The following is a 15,399-nucleotide window of genomic DNA, read 5'->3' on the forward strand; positions in this document are numbered from 1 at the left end:
CTACTTTCTTCTCACAAGAACGTAAGTTCTAGGAGTGTAATGGTTTTCTTTTCATATATTATCTCCATTGCTTTGCATACTACTACATGTTAAACACTTATATAATATCTGCAGTATGAATAAGCCTTAAGCTAACAAGGACCATAACATTCCTACTACTGCTCAGTCACAAAGGGCAGCTGTTACAAGTGTCCCATGGCCAGTAGGTCCTGTGTTGCAGGGAACTCCCAACACAAAACAGGAATAGAAGCAGAAATAGCAAACAGAATTTTCCAAGTAGTTAATCAGTTGCTTAATTTTAGGTACCTGGAAGCAAAAAGTTTGAACAGTAAGCACTACCCCTGGACAACTGTAGACCAGGCAGCCTTCTGTGATGGCCAAGAAGTAACCAGTTGGGGATGACCAGAAACCTGTGAAAATATATGTAATTAACTCAGGTTGCCTAAATACCATGTAACTACAATTCATAAGGGAATCACATGTAAAAACACCTTACAACGTAAGGACAAAAGGATAAATGAAAAAAGGCCAAATAGTGAGATTACTTTCTTTTTATATTGATAGGTCAATTCTTTAATGGAAATTCTGAAGAGTATCAGCTTCTGCTAAAGACAACAGTATTGATAATCTCCAGCTGTCTAAGTCAATTACAAGCAGACCTGGTTCTTTAAAGGACAGCCACAGAAAGGGCTGGCAGTCAGGGCCGTTGGATCCGCCTGCTCCAGTGAGGGAGGCGGTGCTGTCTCGTCTTCCAGGCCCAAGCGCCCAAACAGCTGGGACTCGCCTAGAGTCGCGCATAAATCAAAAGCGCCGCACACCCTCCCAGACCAGAACAAAGCCAGCAGTAACAAGCCCGAGGGCCTTACACTCAGCCAGCCAATAGCCATAGAAATGGGGCGGGACCTCGGGGGTAATGGACCAATAGGATGCGGCGGGGTTGGAGCTCTCCCAGGGTCCTAGGGCGGCCCGGGTTTGCAGCCCCCGCCCCAGGCCATGTGGGAGCCTCACAGCGCCGAGGCGTTTGCGGCGGCCCTCGGCGGGGTCTTCTTCCTGCTTCTCTTCGCCCTGGGGGTCCGCCAGCTGGTGAAGCAGAGACGGCCGTCGGGCTTCCCCCCGGGACCGTCGGGGCTGCCATTTATCGGCAACATCTACTCACTGGCCGCCTCGGCCGAACTCCCCCATGTCTACATGAAAAAGCAGAGCCAAGTGTACGGCGAGGTACAGCCGACGGAGGGCCCGCGCCTTCTTCCCAGGGCTGGGGGGTGGGTGGTAGCTGATGGGGGTCCGACGCTCGTGGGTGCCAGTTGTCGGGAGCCTGCTCCGTGTGCCCGCAGCGTGGGAGCAAGCCCGCTCCCTGTGCCTAGGGACAAGGTCCTCAGGCGGCGCCACTGCCGGGGGGGCGGGAGAGGAGAGCCCTGCCCATCCGTGAGCCCCACCCACCCGACGCCCGCGGAATCTGGGCGGGATTCTCCCGCCCCCGAGGGCGAAGAGGTGCGGCTCCGGCGCATGTGCAGCGGGACCGTGGACCCGCGCCTGCCGCCCCGTCGGGCGTCACAGGCGCTACCTTCAGCGTTCATACCTCGCACCCGGCTTCTCGGGTTCACGGAACCTCGCGCCGCGCACATAGGTTAGCGTCCCCTCGCGGCTTCTGGGGATTTCTAGGGTCGAGTTATTGGTTAATAGGAGGTCGTTGGGTGTTTGCATTTGAGAATGGCTGGTCTAGGCGTCCGCTGTGAGGAGGAGAGAGCGCAGGTGAAGGACTGTGAAAGAGCGAATGAATTAAATGAGCGAAGATCAGTGCGGTGGCCCACTGCTGTGCTGCTACCTAGAGATAGGAGCGCCCCCACAGCAAACACGGAGCCTCCCTTGCAGGATGACCTCTCCAGGCAGGCCTTCTAGTCTTTTTTTTCGGCGGGGGAAACACTGGCGCAGACCTGCTGAGTGACTTGTAGGTTGCCACACAGCTGCCAAAAGCAAGAGAAAGGCCAGAGTCCTAGCTTGCCTTGTGAAGAGTGTCCTAACATGGAGGAGGCAGAAGTTTCCAGAAAACGCCTTGACCCAGCTCAGTTGATTTGTTTTAAATCCTTTCTTTTATAGGAAACTACTAGCTAGACTCTGCCAGGTTCTGGGATGAAGAGGTGAAGAAGGTAGTGTCAACTTAAAAAAATTCCTGATGTGAGAGTTGGGAGTTAAGTTTTATTTGGGGGCAAATGAGGACTGCAGTCTGGGAGACAGCACCTCAGACAGCTCTGAGAAGCTGTTCCGGAGGCAACGGGGGTAAGGCCAGTATTTATGTGACTTTGGTGAAGGGGTTGTTCATGTAATCTGGGCACATTTTTGCAGAAGGTTTTGTAGTCGTGAGGAGCATATGTCACCATGAAGGAATTGAGTGCTTTTCTAGATATGAAGAGATGCTAGAATTGGATTCATAAAATCTGCTCCTGAAAATAGCCTATCTGAATACCTGTTCTGCCAGTTTTTTGGAATTGAGTGCCTCATTCCTGGTCTCCATCCTGGCTGCCTTCAGGGCATATTGAAGGTCAGCAGGTGCAATAGCACTTGATGTTGAGGTAGATGGCAAGTGCCAATTTGTAGTTGACAGCAGTCACAGCCTGATTTTAGGTAGTTACAGTCCAGTGAGAGAGAAAAATTAGTGAACAGCCACAAGTTGTGTGTGTTTTGAAAAAACAGGACTGTTTGGCTGTTGTGGCATTCAGGTTTGGGATTACATTCATATTTAAACCAGTTTTTACAAGAATTATTCTAAGTTTCTGCAGTTCACTAATGGTCTGTATCACTATAGGAAGCCTGGACTTAAAGCAAATACATATAATTCTTAGATTTTATTTTCCATCCTCCAGTTCATGAGTGTATTTGCATGGTTTTCATCGAATATATTTGATTTCTGGTGTGTTGGTATGAAGCATCATCAATATTACAGAGAAATCAGAAGATGTGAAAGCACAGGACCAGAGGTTGAGTCCTCTTTCATCAGATAAAACTTGACCTTTTCTTGTCTAAATCTTAATTTTTCCTGATATGCATCATGGCAATAACACAGCTAAGTGCTACTCAAATGTTCTTGGTTATTAATTACAGAAGAATTTATTAGACCTACATAGTAGAAAGTGTTTTTAGACCAGTTATGTGAAATGCTGTCATTCAGAATAGGAAGTTGTTTTTTGTATGTAGCTATTTGAAGTGAACTCAATTTTCTATGAACATTCTTTTGGGGAGCGGGTAATCTAAATCTCCCAGGAATGTAGCCTGCTAGGCTCCTTTGTCCATGGAATTTTCCAGGCAAGAATACTGGAACAGGTTGCCATTTCTTACTCCAGAGGATCTTTCCAACCCAGGGATTGAACCCACGTCTTCTGTGTCTCCTACACTGGTAGGCAGATTCTGTACCACTGTGGTGGTTGTTCAGTGGCTCAATCACGTCTGATTCTGCGACACCATGAACTGCAGCACACCATGCCTCCCTGTTCCTCACTGTCTCCCATTGAATTGGTGATGCCATCCAACCATCTCATCATCTGTCACCCTCTTCTCCTTCTGCCTTCCATCTTTCCCAGCATCACAGTCTTTTCTAGTAAGTCAGCTGTTTGCATTAGGTGGCCAAAGTATTGGAGCTTCAGCTTCAACATCAGTCCTTCCAATGAATATTCAGGGTTGATTTCATTTAGGATTGACTGGTTTGATCTCCTTGCTTTCCAAGGGACCCTCAAGAGCCTTCTCCAGCACCACCAGAGCCACCTGCAAATCTCCCAGTAGTGGGACCCAAAAAACTGGGTTTGCTTTTTTGAGGGTGTGGAACCAAAAGATAAAACTAACCCAAAGATCAGTAGAAGGAAGGATTTATTACTTGCAAGTAAAAAGAACACAAGGGATCTTTCCCCAAGGCAGCTTTTCTAGACGAGAAAATTGGGGATGTTTTAAGTTAAGGTATGTGTGCACATTCATGAAGGGGCTTGAGGAAGAAAATTCAGCATAGAACTGGGACAGAGGTTGACAGGTCAAGACAGTTGAATGAAGTCCCAGAGTTCAAAAAAGGTTAACATTTCTTAGGTTCTAGTTGATATGGTGGATGAACGCTTCAAGCTAATGTTTACCATTTAAAGAGATCTGGGATTCTTTACAGCTGACACATTATCTTTGCTATTGTTACTTGTTTTGCATGATAAATCATTTGTTCTTTTATTCCCTTAAGATTAATTACTGAGACCTGTAAAAGGGCAAGTATTGTGCCCAGGCTTAGATCCCCAGATGGCTTAAGCAGAAAATGACTTCTCTTAAGAAAGCCATTCCTGGTTCTTCCTTTCTGGGGACCCGCCATCCTATCTGATGATAAACAATAGAATATATGAATGTGTTGGAAGATTGTCATCTTGGGATAGGTAGCTCTGGTTTAATGGATTTGTGGCACAAATTACCAGTTTTATTGCTGGTACAACTATTTAAGGCAGCCATGGATCTTTACAGGCTTCCCTGATAGCTTAGCTGGTAAAGAATCTGCCTGCAATGCAGGAGACCCCAGTTCAGTTCCTGGGCTGGGAAGATCCCCTGAAGAAGAGATAGGCTACCCATTCCAGTGTTCTTGGGCTTCCCTTGTGGCTCAGCAGGTAAAGAATCTGCCTGCAATGTGGGAGACCTGGATTCGACCCCTGGGTTGGGAAGATCTCCTGGAGAAGGGAAAGGCTACCCACTCCAGTATTGTGGTCTGAAGGATTCCATGGACAGTATTGTCCATGGGGTTGCAAAGAGTCGGACACAGCTGAGCAACTTTCATTTTCACTTTGGATCTTTACAAAGTGGTCTTTTTACTGAAGGTGGTAAAATTAAATAGGACTAACCTGTGTTATTGGGCTTCCCTGGTGGCTCAGAGGTTAACGCGTCTGCCTCCAATGCGGGAGACCCAGGTTCGATCCCTGGGTCGGGAAGATCCCCTGGAGAAGGAAATGGTAACCCACTCCAGTATTCTTGCCTGGAGAATCCCATGGATGGAGAAGCCTGGTAGGCTACAGTCCACGGGGTCGCAAAGAGTCGGACATGACTGAGCGACTGAACAGAACAGAACCTGTGTTATTAGATACAAGAGTGGAGGGAGAAGAAAATGCAGAAATTGAAAGGATGTATGCATTGAAGAACAGACATTGTTTGAATAACTCGGCTTTAGACTTAAGTTGAAAACCACCTAAGTGTTAACCCTTTAATCTGATTGCTCTTTGACTTAGTTGTGAGACACCCTTACAGGTCTCTCATTGTCTTAGAGGTATGTTCCAATTATGACAAAGTCTCAGAGTTGGTTTGAGTTTTTAAAGTGCTATACTTTTCTTGGAAGCAGAAAGAAACTATTAGCTCCTATATTTCTAGGAGGTTGTGGAAATTTGTTTATATGTCTTACTTATAAATAGAATCTTATTTTTCTACTGTTTCATGATGATCTGGAGATGTGTGCTCAGAGAAAATCGTGGACTTTAAAATTGCTTATGAGAAGTGACAGTCACTTCAGATGACACCTACTTTTATGAAGTCTGTGAATTCAATTTTCCTTCATAATTCTTGAAAGGAAGACAACGGGTCCTCAAGTCTTATACAGTCATTTTGAAGACATTCTTATATAGAAGTGTACCACACTGAGACTTAACATTACCTTAGAGATCCACCCTGAATGTGTAAGCTTCTGCAGTGACTAATCTTAACCCAGGTTTTCAGAAGCATTCCCTAGCTAGCAAAGCTAGTATGAGGGGTTTTAACAGATTATTTTCAGGTAATGCACATAAGGATAATAAAATAATTACTTTGAGGCAAGTGGAGTTGACAACCTATAATTTGTTTATACAGTAATCATTTATTGAGATTTATGCAAGGCACTGAATGAGATTTTATGGAGTGTTCAAAAGTGAAAGGGATGAAATCACTGAATCAAAAGAGTTTATAATTTAGCCGACAAGCAGAAGATAAGCATTCATATAATGCTTCTGGGTTTTTGTGCTAGTGCTATGTTGCGTCAGTCGTGTCTGACTCTTTGTCTGTAACCCACTGTAACCCACCAAACTCCTCTGTCCATGGCATTTACCAGGGAAAAATACTGGAGTGCGTTGCCATTTCCTGCTCCAAGGGATCTTCCTGACCTAGGCAGGCAGGTTCTTTTCCATTAGCACCACCTTTGGTAGTATTAAATAAGTGCCACGGGAGCTTTTAAGCATGTGCTGTGGTGGTTCAAGGGAAAAAGAGAATGCACCAAGAAAGGCTTCATGGTGGTTGGTCCCTAAAGACTTGGTGGTTTGGACAGTATGGCAGTCAAGGGGGGCATTCCAAATGAGAATAACAGCCCAAGCAAATGTTGAAAAGTATATGGCAATTACCAGTTTTTATCAAAGGACTTTTTACATTCCTCTGTTATTAGCACTTAGTCTATAGTGTTGTAAAATATGCTTAAATGTGTTTCTCCACCACTTTTCTTTAATTCAGCATATATTTATCAGTTGTTAGCATATTCTATGTACTATCCTAATTGTGGAGATTTATCAAGGAACAAAACAAGTGAAAATCCCTGCTCTTGTGTGATTTACATTATAGTGGTAGAAGGGAGGCAGTGAGTAGGATAGGAACAAGGTAAACACGGTAAGTATATAACATGTTAGAGAATAAAGTATAAAATAACTAAATTAGGGTAAGGAAGATGGAGAATACTAGGGGGTGAAATTTTAATGGGTTAGAGCAGGTCTCACTGCAAAAAAGGAATCTGAGCAAATACTTAAAGGAAGTGAAGTAGCAGGCTGTGGGAATATCTAGGGGAGGAACATTCCAGGCCAAGGGAACAAGTATTAAGGCCTTGAAGCTGGAATATGCCATGTTGAGAGTCACCTGTAAAGAGACAGGAGGCAATTGAGATCATATAGGGGAGAAATGAAAGATTAGAGTGATGAAAATTACACTAAATGAAAGATTAGTGATGAAGCTGGTAAGAAATTGTCATATTTTGTCTGTATTGTTAAGTTGAAAAGTGATGAGAAGTGATATGGGGCTTGGGTGAAAAATGGAGTCAACATGGCCAGCTCAGGACTTGCCTGACTGTCCACTGGTTAGGAATCTGTACTTCCTCTGCAAGGGGTGCAGATTCAATCTGTAATCAGGGACCTATGACCCAGCATGCTGTATAGTGTGGCCAAAAGAAAAAAATCCAAAACAGAAAACACCATGGGCAGTTTGGGACCTGAATATAGTTGTAGGACATCTACCTGGTGTCCCAGAATCGATTGATATATGGAAAATCACACATCTGGTGTCATAAGGATTGAAGAGTTGAGACACACAGGAGGAAAAGGTTTTTCTTTGTATTTACTTAAAATTATGCTTCTGGGAAAAGATTTTAAGACCGTCCCATTACTGCTTTGGAAACTGAAAAGAGCCCCTCCTTTGCTCAGCTGGTAATCACTTCCTTTGTACTGAAACTCTCACACCGCCACTTTTGACATACCATTGTTATGGCAGGCAGTCCATGACCCTTCCCCAGAGTTCTGGGTGTACCTTCTGCTCCGTTAGCAGGGTACATTCTTGTGCCAAAAACTGTATTGCTCAGGTTGTTGATTCTATTGCTACTTGGAGGTCTTTATCACTTTTTCTTCTGCAAATACTTCTGTTGAACTTCAGTTCTCTGCTAAGCCTTCTGGTTTCCTCCATCCCACCCCCCAAAAATTGTGTGAATTATGGCTAAAATCCATTCTGCCTGATTGCACAGAGATGAGGCTTGACTCAGCATTTTTGGCACTCGAAAACCCTCAGCCAGGAACTTCCATGGTGGTCTAGTGATTGAGAATCTGCCTTCCAATGCAGGGGACATGGGTTTGATCCCTGGTTGGGGAACTAAGATACTGCAGGGTAACTACTGCAACAGGAGAAAGCCTGGATGCTGCAGCAAAGAGCCCTGTACACAGCGATGTAGACCCTGCACTGCCAATTTTTTTTTTTTTTTAATTTCTCAGCCAATGCCTGAGAGGATGAGGATAAGCAATCATTGCATCTCACTGATAAGGTAGCACTGTTCCTTCACTGAATTAGGCCCCTATGTGGGGCTAACTAGAATAGAGTACAGGAGGTATGACATTTTAAGTGAACCTGTAGTGAAGCACGTGAGAAACTACAACAAGAAATAGGTTGGATATTCCATCTTTTAGCTCAGAGGCAGTCACCTGTACCAAAGTGGCAAATGCCTATACTCCAAGGTCAGATACCCTTAGGGCCCTCTGTTAACTTCATAGCATTCAGGGGCCTAAATAAATAAACCAATGAGTTTCAGTATGTTTTGTTGAGAAAGGGGAAATTTTCCCTCTGCCCCTTTTGAGATCTTATGGCTGGACTAATAATAGAATTAACACAAGACAGAGTAACAGGAGAGAAACACATTAGAATTCACGCGCGTGGAGGTCTCATAGAAATGGGATGGAGGAAATGACCAAAGCAGATTTTATATTTTTTAGATAAAGAACAAATAAATTTGCAAAGAAAAACTTTGAGTTTGGGTGTCCAATTAGAGAAGAATCTAAACAGGTCTTGTGATTGGGCAGTAAATTAAATAACAAGATTTGTTTAAGAAAGGCTCCTCAGCCCCAAATTCCCTGTCTTTGGTAATTGGCAATAAGGAGTCCTAGGGCTTCCCTGGTGGCTCAGGTGGTAAAGAATCTTCCTGCAATGCAAGAGACCCAGGTTCAATCTCTGGGTCAGGAAGATCCCTGGAGAAGAAAATGGCAACCCACTCCAGTATTCTTGCCTGGAGGATTCTATAGACAAAGGAGCCTGGTGGGCTACAGTCCGTGGGGCCATAAAGAGCTGGGACATGACTGAGCGACTAACACCAACACAACGGCCTGCATATGCAAAGAGTGCACCTTTCACATGAGAGATTTATTTCCTACTTTCAGGGAGATAAAAAGAGAGAGGTGTCCCTCACTTTTGTTTATTTTTATTTTGACTTGCAGGATCTCAGTTCCCTACCAGGGATCACACCCAGGCCACAGCAGTGACAGTTCCAAGTCCTAACCAGTAGGCCATAAGGGAACTCCCTAGAGTATCCCTTTTGTGTTGGCCATTTCTTCAGTATCTTTTTATTCAAAATAATTAATGTGCCATTGAGGCATATTTTGGGATTACATTTCCCGGGCACCAACAAAAGTTGTCTTCAGTTTCAAGTCTCTTGGGCCTTTGACAATCCCCTCCCCTACCTAAACCTAGAATAATAAATAATATATAGATGGAATCACCTCCTCAATTTTTCTTGGAAATAAACAGAGATTCTGAGATATCATTGACTGTTTTGAGTCGAAATGAATTTTAAAAGAGCATATAACTCAAGTATTTCTTGATTTTCTGTAGCAGCACCGAAGCCCAAAAAGATTAAGGGTTCTATCCAGTATCCTATATCTGTTTAATGGCAAAGCTTTAAGTATAACCCAGACCTCCTGAATCTGGTACTGTTTTCATTACACCATTTACAAGGTTATGTCACTGAATGCATAATGAAATCATTGTGCTTGATATGCCTTGTATAGAGAAGGCACTCTAAACAGTCAGCTGGGTAATAAATGCCAGTATTTTCAAGAAATAACAAATACTGAGAAAGCTGGACTTAGTACATGTAGATTTCTCTGGTTATATTTCTCAATATATTTTGCCATTTAAATATTTTTCTTTTCTTCTCAAAGATCTTCAGTTTGGATCTTGGAGGTATATCAGCTGTGGTTCTAAATGGCTACGATGTAGTAAAGGAATGCCTTGTTCATCAAAGTGAAATTTTTGCAGACAGACCATGTCTTCCTTTATTCATGAAGATGACAAAAATGGGAGGTATGTTTGTTTTTCACCTATCTAGTGATTTACTAAACTTATAAATTGCAGTTCTTATTTTATGACTGAACAACTTACTTACAACAACAGACTTAGCAGCTGAACAACAACATTCACATAGTAGAGATTGGTTTCTGTTGTGCTGATTAATTTTTATTGTTCAGTTACAAAGTCATGTCTGCCTCTGCAGCCCCGTGGACTGCAGCACACCAGGCTCCTCTGTCCTCCGTTATTTTCTGGAGTTTGTGAAAATTCATGTTTGTTGAATCTGTGATGCTATCTAACCATAAAAATCTCATCCTCTGCCGCCCGCTTCTCCTTTTGCCTTCACTCTTTCCCAGAATCAGGGTCTTTTCCAGTAAATCAGCTCTTCACATCAGGTGACCAAAGTATTGGAGCTTCAGCCTGGCATCAGTCTTTCCAATGAATATTTAGAGTTGATTTCCTTTCGAATTGACTGGTTTGATCTCCTTGCTCTCCAAGGAGAGAGTCTTGACTCTGAGTCTTGTCCAGTACCACAATTTGAAAGCATCTGTTCTTCCATGCTCAGCCTTCTTTATGGTCCAACTCTCACGTCTATACCTGACTACTGGAAAAACTGTAGTCAGGCTTAAATTGAAGAAAGTAGGGAAAACCACTAGGACATTCAGGTATGACCTAAATCAAATTCCTTATGATTATATAGTGGAGGTGATGAATAGATTAAAGGGATTAAATCTGGTAGACAGAGTGCCTGAAGATTGTGGACAGAAATTCATACTGATTAACAGGAAAGCATTAATTAGTTAATTTAAGTTTTAGAACCTAACATTTGAGGACTTTCAGGCTGTATTACACTCATATTTTACACGCTAATTCTTCTGTTGTAATCTAGTTCTAATAAATACTGTAAATGATGTTTTAAAGAATTAGCACAAATATTAATATGTGCAGGTTTCGTGAAACAAGTTTACATATGTGTGCACACATACTGGAATCAGAAGTATGCTTTAAGCTAGTCTTGAGTGCCTGGTGACATTTTACGATCATTTTACTTCTAAGTTTATAAACCCTGAAAAGGCCTTTCTTAACTACTAATTAATATGATACGTAAATGAAGAACTGTACAGTATGTGTGAAGGACTAGTATTCTCTATGGTTTAGTCTTGATCAGTGTCAGATGATTACATATTCAACAAGAGAGAAAGGCTGAAAGTTAACAGAATGGAAGAGAAGAAAGCAACAGAAGACTAACATAGAATGTTGATATCCGTACATCCGTTTTCATACTTAATAGTATGACTTTTTATGAACTTCAAATTTTTCCAATTTAATGAGAGCTTCACTTTCATTTCCAAGAAAAATGTAATAGCTTAGTTACATAGACTAAAAAAATACATAGATTTAAAATGAAAAAGATAAAAAGTAACTATTTATTAAATTGCAAAGCCAATCAACTTGTGCAAAGAAAGCACTAATTTAAAAAGCTGAATTATCAGGCCAGGGTATGATGAAGCTTGAAAGCAACAGTATAACTAAAAAGCAAATCTCCAGCTTCTTAAATACTCTTCTAAGTAATAATTAGACCAAAGAAGAAATTATACCGCAGATATAATAGAAGACCTTTTAGGAAATTAAGAAAATGAATGATACGATCAGAGTAATATTTAGGATAAAATATAAGTTTTTGGCATCGCCTTTCGTTGGAATGAAAGGCATTCCATTGGAATTGGATTGGAATAAAAGCTGAACTTTTTCAGTCGTGTGGCCACTGCCGAGTTTTCCAAATTTGCTTGCATATTGAGTGCAGCACTTTCACAGCATCATCTTTCAGGATTTGAAATAGCTCAACTGGAATTCCATCACCTCCACTAGTTCGTAGTGATGCTTCCTAAGGCCCACTTGACTACACATTCCAGGATGTCTGACTCTAGGTGAGTGATCACACCATCGTGGTTATCTGGGTCATGAATATCTTTTTTGTAAAGTTCTTCTGTGTATTCTTGCCACCTCTTCTTTATATCTTCTGCTTCTGTTAGGTACCTACCATTTCTGTCCTTTATCGAGCCCATCTTTGCATGAAATATTCCCTTGGTATCTAATTTTCTTGAAGAGATCTCTAGTCTTTCCCATTCTGTTGTTTTCCTCTCCTTCTTTCCACTGATCACTGAGGAAGACTTTCTTATCTCTCCTTGCTATTCTTTGGAACTCTGAATTCAAATGGGTATATCTTTCCTTTTCTCTTTTGTCTTTAGCATCTCTTCTTTTCACAGTAATTTGTAAGCCCTCCTCAGACAACCATTTTGCCTTTTTGCATTTCTTTTTCTTCAGGATGGTCTCGATCCCTGTCTCCTGTACAATGTCACGAACCTCCATCCATAGTTCATCAGGCACTCTATCAGATCTAATCACTTGAATCTATTTCTCACTTCCACTGTATAATCATCAGGGATTTGATTTAGGTCATATCTGAATGGTCCAGTGGTTTTCCCTACTTTCTTCAATTTAAATCTGAATTTGGCAATAAGAAGTTCATGATCTGAGCCACAGTCAGCTCCTGGTCTTGTTTTTGCTGACTGTATAGAGCTTCTCCATCTTTGGCTGCAAAGAATATAATCAGTCTGATTTCGGTATTGACCATCTGCTGATGTCCATGTGTAGAGTCTTCTCCTGTGTTGTTGGAACAGGGTGTTTGCTATGACCAGTGTGTTCTCTTGGCAAAACTCTGTTAGCCTTTGACCTGCCTTGTTTTGTACTCCAAAGCCAAATTTGCCTGTTACTCCGGGTGTTTCTTGACTTCCTGCTTTTGCATTCCAGTCCCCTATAATGAAAAGGACATCTTTTTTTTGGGTGTTAGTTCTAGAAGGTCTTATAGGTCTTCATAGACCCATTCAACTTCACCTTCTTCAGCATTACTGGTTAGGGTATAGACTTGGATTACTGTGATATTGAATGGTTTGCCGTGGAAATGAACAGAAATCATTCTGTCGTTTTTGAGATTGCATCCAAGTACTGCATTTTGGACTCTCTTGAAGACTATGATGGCTACTCCATTCTTCTAAGGGATTCTTGCCCACAGGAGTAGATATAAGGGTCATCTGAGTTCACTGATTCCTAAAATGTCGATGTTCACTCTTACCATCTCCTGTTTGACCACTTCCAGTTTGCCTTGATTCATGGACCTAACATTCCAGGTTCCTGTGCAATATTGCTCTTTACAGCATTGGAATTTACTTCCATCACCAGTCACATCCACAAATGGATGTTGTTTTGCTTTGGCTCCGTCTCTTCATTCTTTCTGGAGTTATTTCTACACTAGCGCATTCAAGTATGACCTAAATCTAATCCCTTATGATTATACAGTGGAAGTGAGAAATAGATTCAAGTAATTAGATCTGATAGAGTGCCTGATGAACTATGGATGGAGGTTCGTGACATAGTACAGGAGACAGGGATCGAGACCATCCTGAAGAAAAAGAAATGCAAAAAAGCAAAATGGCTGTCTGGGGAGGCTTTATAAATAGCTGTGAAAAGAAGAGAAGTGAAAAGCAAAGGAGAAAAGGAAAGATATACCCATTTGAATGCAGAGTTCCAAAGAATAGCAAGGAGAGATAAGAAAATCTTCCTCAGTGATCAGTGGAAAGAAATAGAGGAAAACAATAGAATGGGAAAGACTAGAGATCTCTTCAAGAAAATTAGAGACACCAAAGGAATGTTTCATGCAAAGATGGGCACAATAAAGGACAGAAATGGTAGGGATTAACAGAAGCAGAAGATATAAAGAAGAGGTGGCAAGAATACACAGAAGAACTTTACAAAAAAGATATTCATGACCCAGATAACCACGATGGTGTGATCACTCACCTAGAGTCAGACATCCTGGAATGTGTAGTCAAGTGGGCCTTAGGAAGCATCACTACAAACTAGTGGAGGTGATGGAATTCCAGTTGAACTATTTCAAATCCTGAAAGATGATGCTGTGAAAGTGCTGCACTCAATACGCCAGCAAATTTGGAAAACTCTGCAGTGGCCACAGGACTGGAAAAGATCAGTTTTCATTCCAATCCCAAAGAAAGGCAATGCCAGAGAATGCTCAAACTGCCGCACAATTGCACTCATCTCACATGCTAGTAAAGTCATGCTCAAAATTCTCAAAGCCAGACTTTGACAATACGTGAACTGTGAGCTTCCAGATGTTCAGGCTTTTTGTAGAAAAGGCAGAGGAACCGGAGATCAAATTGCCAATATCCGCTGGATCATCGAAAAAGCAAGAGAGTTCTAGAAAAACATCTATTTCTGCTTTATTGACTATGTCAAAACCTTTGACTGTGTGGATCACAATAAACTGTGGAAAGTTCTGAGAGAGATGGAAAAACCAGACCACCTAACCTGCCTCTTGAGAAATCTGTATGCAGGTCAGGAAGCAACAGAACAGGACATGGAACAACAGGCTGGTTCCAAATAGGAAAAGTAGTACGTCAAGGCTGTATACTGTCACCCTGCTTATTTAACTTATATGCAGAGTACATCATGAGAAATGCTGGGCTGGAGGAAGCACGAGCTGGAATCAAAATTGCCGGGAGAAATATCAATAACTTCAGATATGCAGATGACACCACCTTTATGACAGAAGGCAAAGAAGAACTAAAGAGCCTCTTGATGAAAGTCAAAGAGGAGAGTGAAAAAGTTGGCTTAAAGTTCAATATTCAGAAACTAAGATCATGGCATCCGGTCCCATCATTTCAAGGCAAATACATGGGGAAACAGTGGCAGACTTTATTGTTTTGGGCTCCAAAACCACTGCAGATGGTGATTACGATTACAGCCATGAAATTAAAAGGCGTTTATTCCTTGGCAGGAAAGTTATGACCAATCTAATAAGCATATTAAGAAGCAGAGCTATTACTTTGCCAACAAAGGTCCATCTAGTCAAGGCTATGGTTTTTCCATTGGTCATGTATGGATGTGAGAGGTGGACTATAAAGAAAGCTGAGCACCGAAGAATTGATGTTTTTGAACTGGTGTTGGAGAAGACTCTTGAGAGTCCCTTGGACTGCAAAGGAGATCCAACCAGTCCATCCTATAGGAGATCAGTCCTGGGTGTTCATTGGAAAGACTGATGCTGAAACTGAAACTCCAGTTCTTTGGCCACCTGATGGGAAGAGCTGACTCATTTGAAAAAACCCTGATGCTGGAAAGGATTGAAGGCAGGAAGAGAAGGGGACAACAGAGGATGAGATGTTTCAATGGCATCACCAACTCAATGCACATGAGTTTGGGTAAACTCCAGGAGTTGGTGATGGACAAGGAGGCCTGGCGTGCTGCAGTCCATGGGGTCGCAAATAGTTGGACATGACTGAGTGACTGAACTATCTCCCGTAGCATATTGGGCACCTCCAGACCTGGGGAGTTCATCTTTCAGTGTGCTATCCTTTTGCCTTTTCATGCTGTTCATGGGGTTCTCAAGGCAAGAATGCTGAAGTGGTTTGCCATTCCATTTTCCAGTGGACCACGGTTTGTCAGAACTCTCCACCATGACCCACCCATCTTGGGTGGCCCTACATGGCATGGCTC

General features: G+C 42.3%; 1 protein-coding gene across 1 annotated transcript in view; it reads left to right on the forward strand.

Moving 5' to 3' along the window:
- Positions 1–993: 993 nt before the first annotated feature.
- CYP2R1 (cytochrome P450 family 2 subfamily R member 1) overlaps positions 994–15,399 on the forward strand; it is a 28,078-nt gene continuing 13,672 nt past the window's right edge. Inside the window, exons 1-2 of the mRNA XM_055423328.2 lie at positions 994–1,218; positions 9,705–9,846. Coding sequence (XP_055279303.2) covers positions 994–1,218; positions 9,705–9,846 — 367 coding nt within the window. The remainder of the gene's footprint in view (positions 1,219–9,704; positions 9,847–15,399) is intronic.

Source organism: Moschus berezovskii, chromosome 14 (assembly GCF_049115385.1).
Source record: "Moschus berezovskii isolate FMDL1 chromosome 14, NW_MosBer_1.0, whole genome shotgun sequence".
In the NCBI taxonomy this organism is placed as follows: Eukaryota; Metazoa; Chordata; class Mammalia; order Artiodactyla; family Moschidae; genus Moschus; species Moschus berezovskii.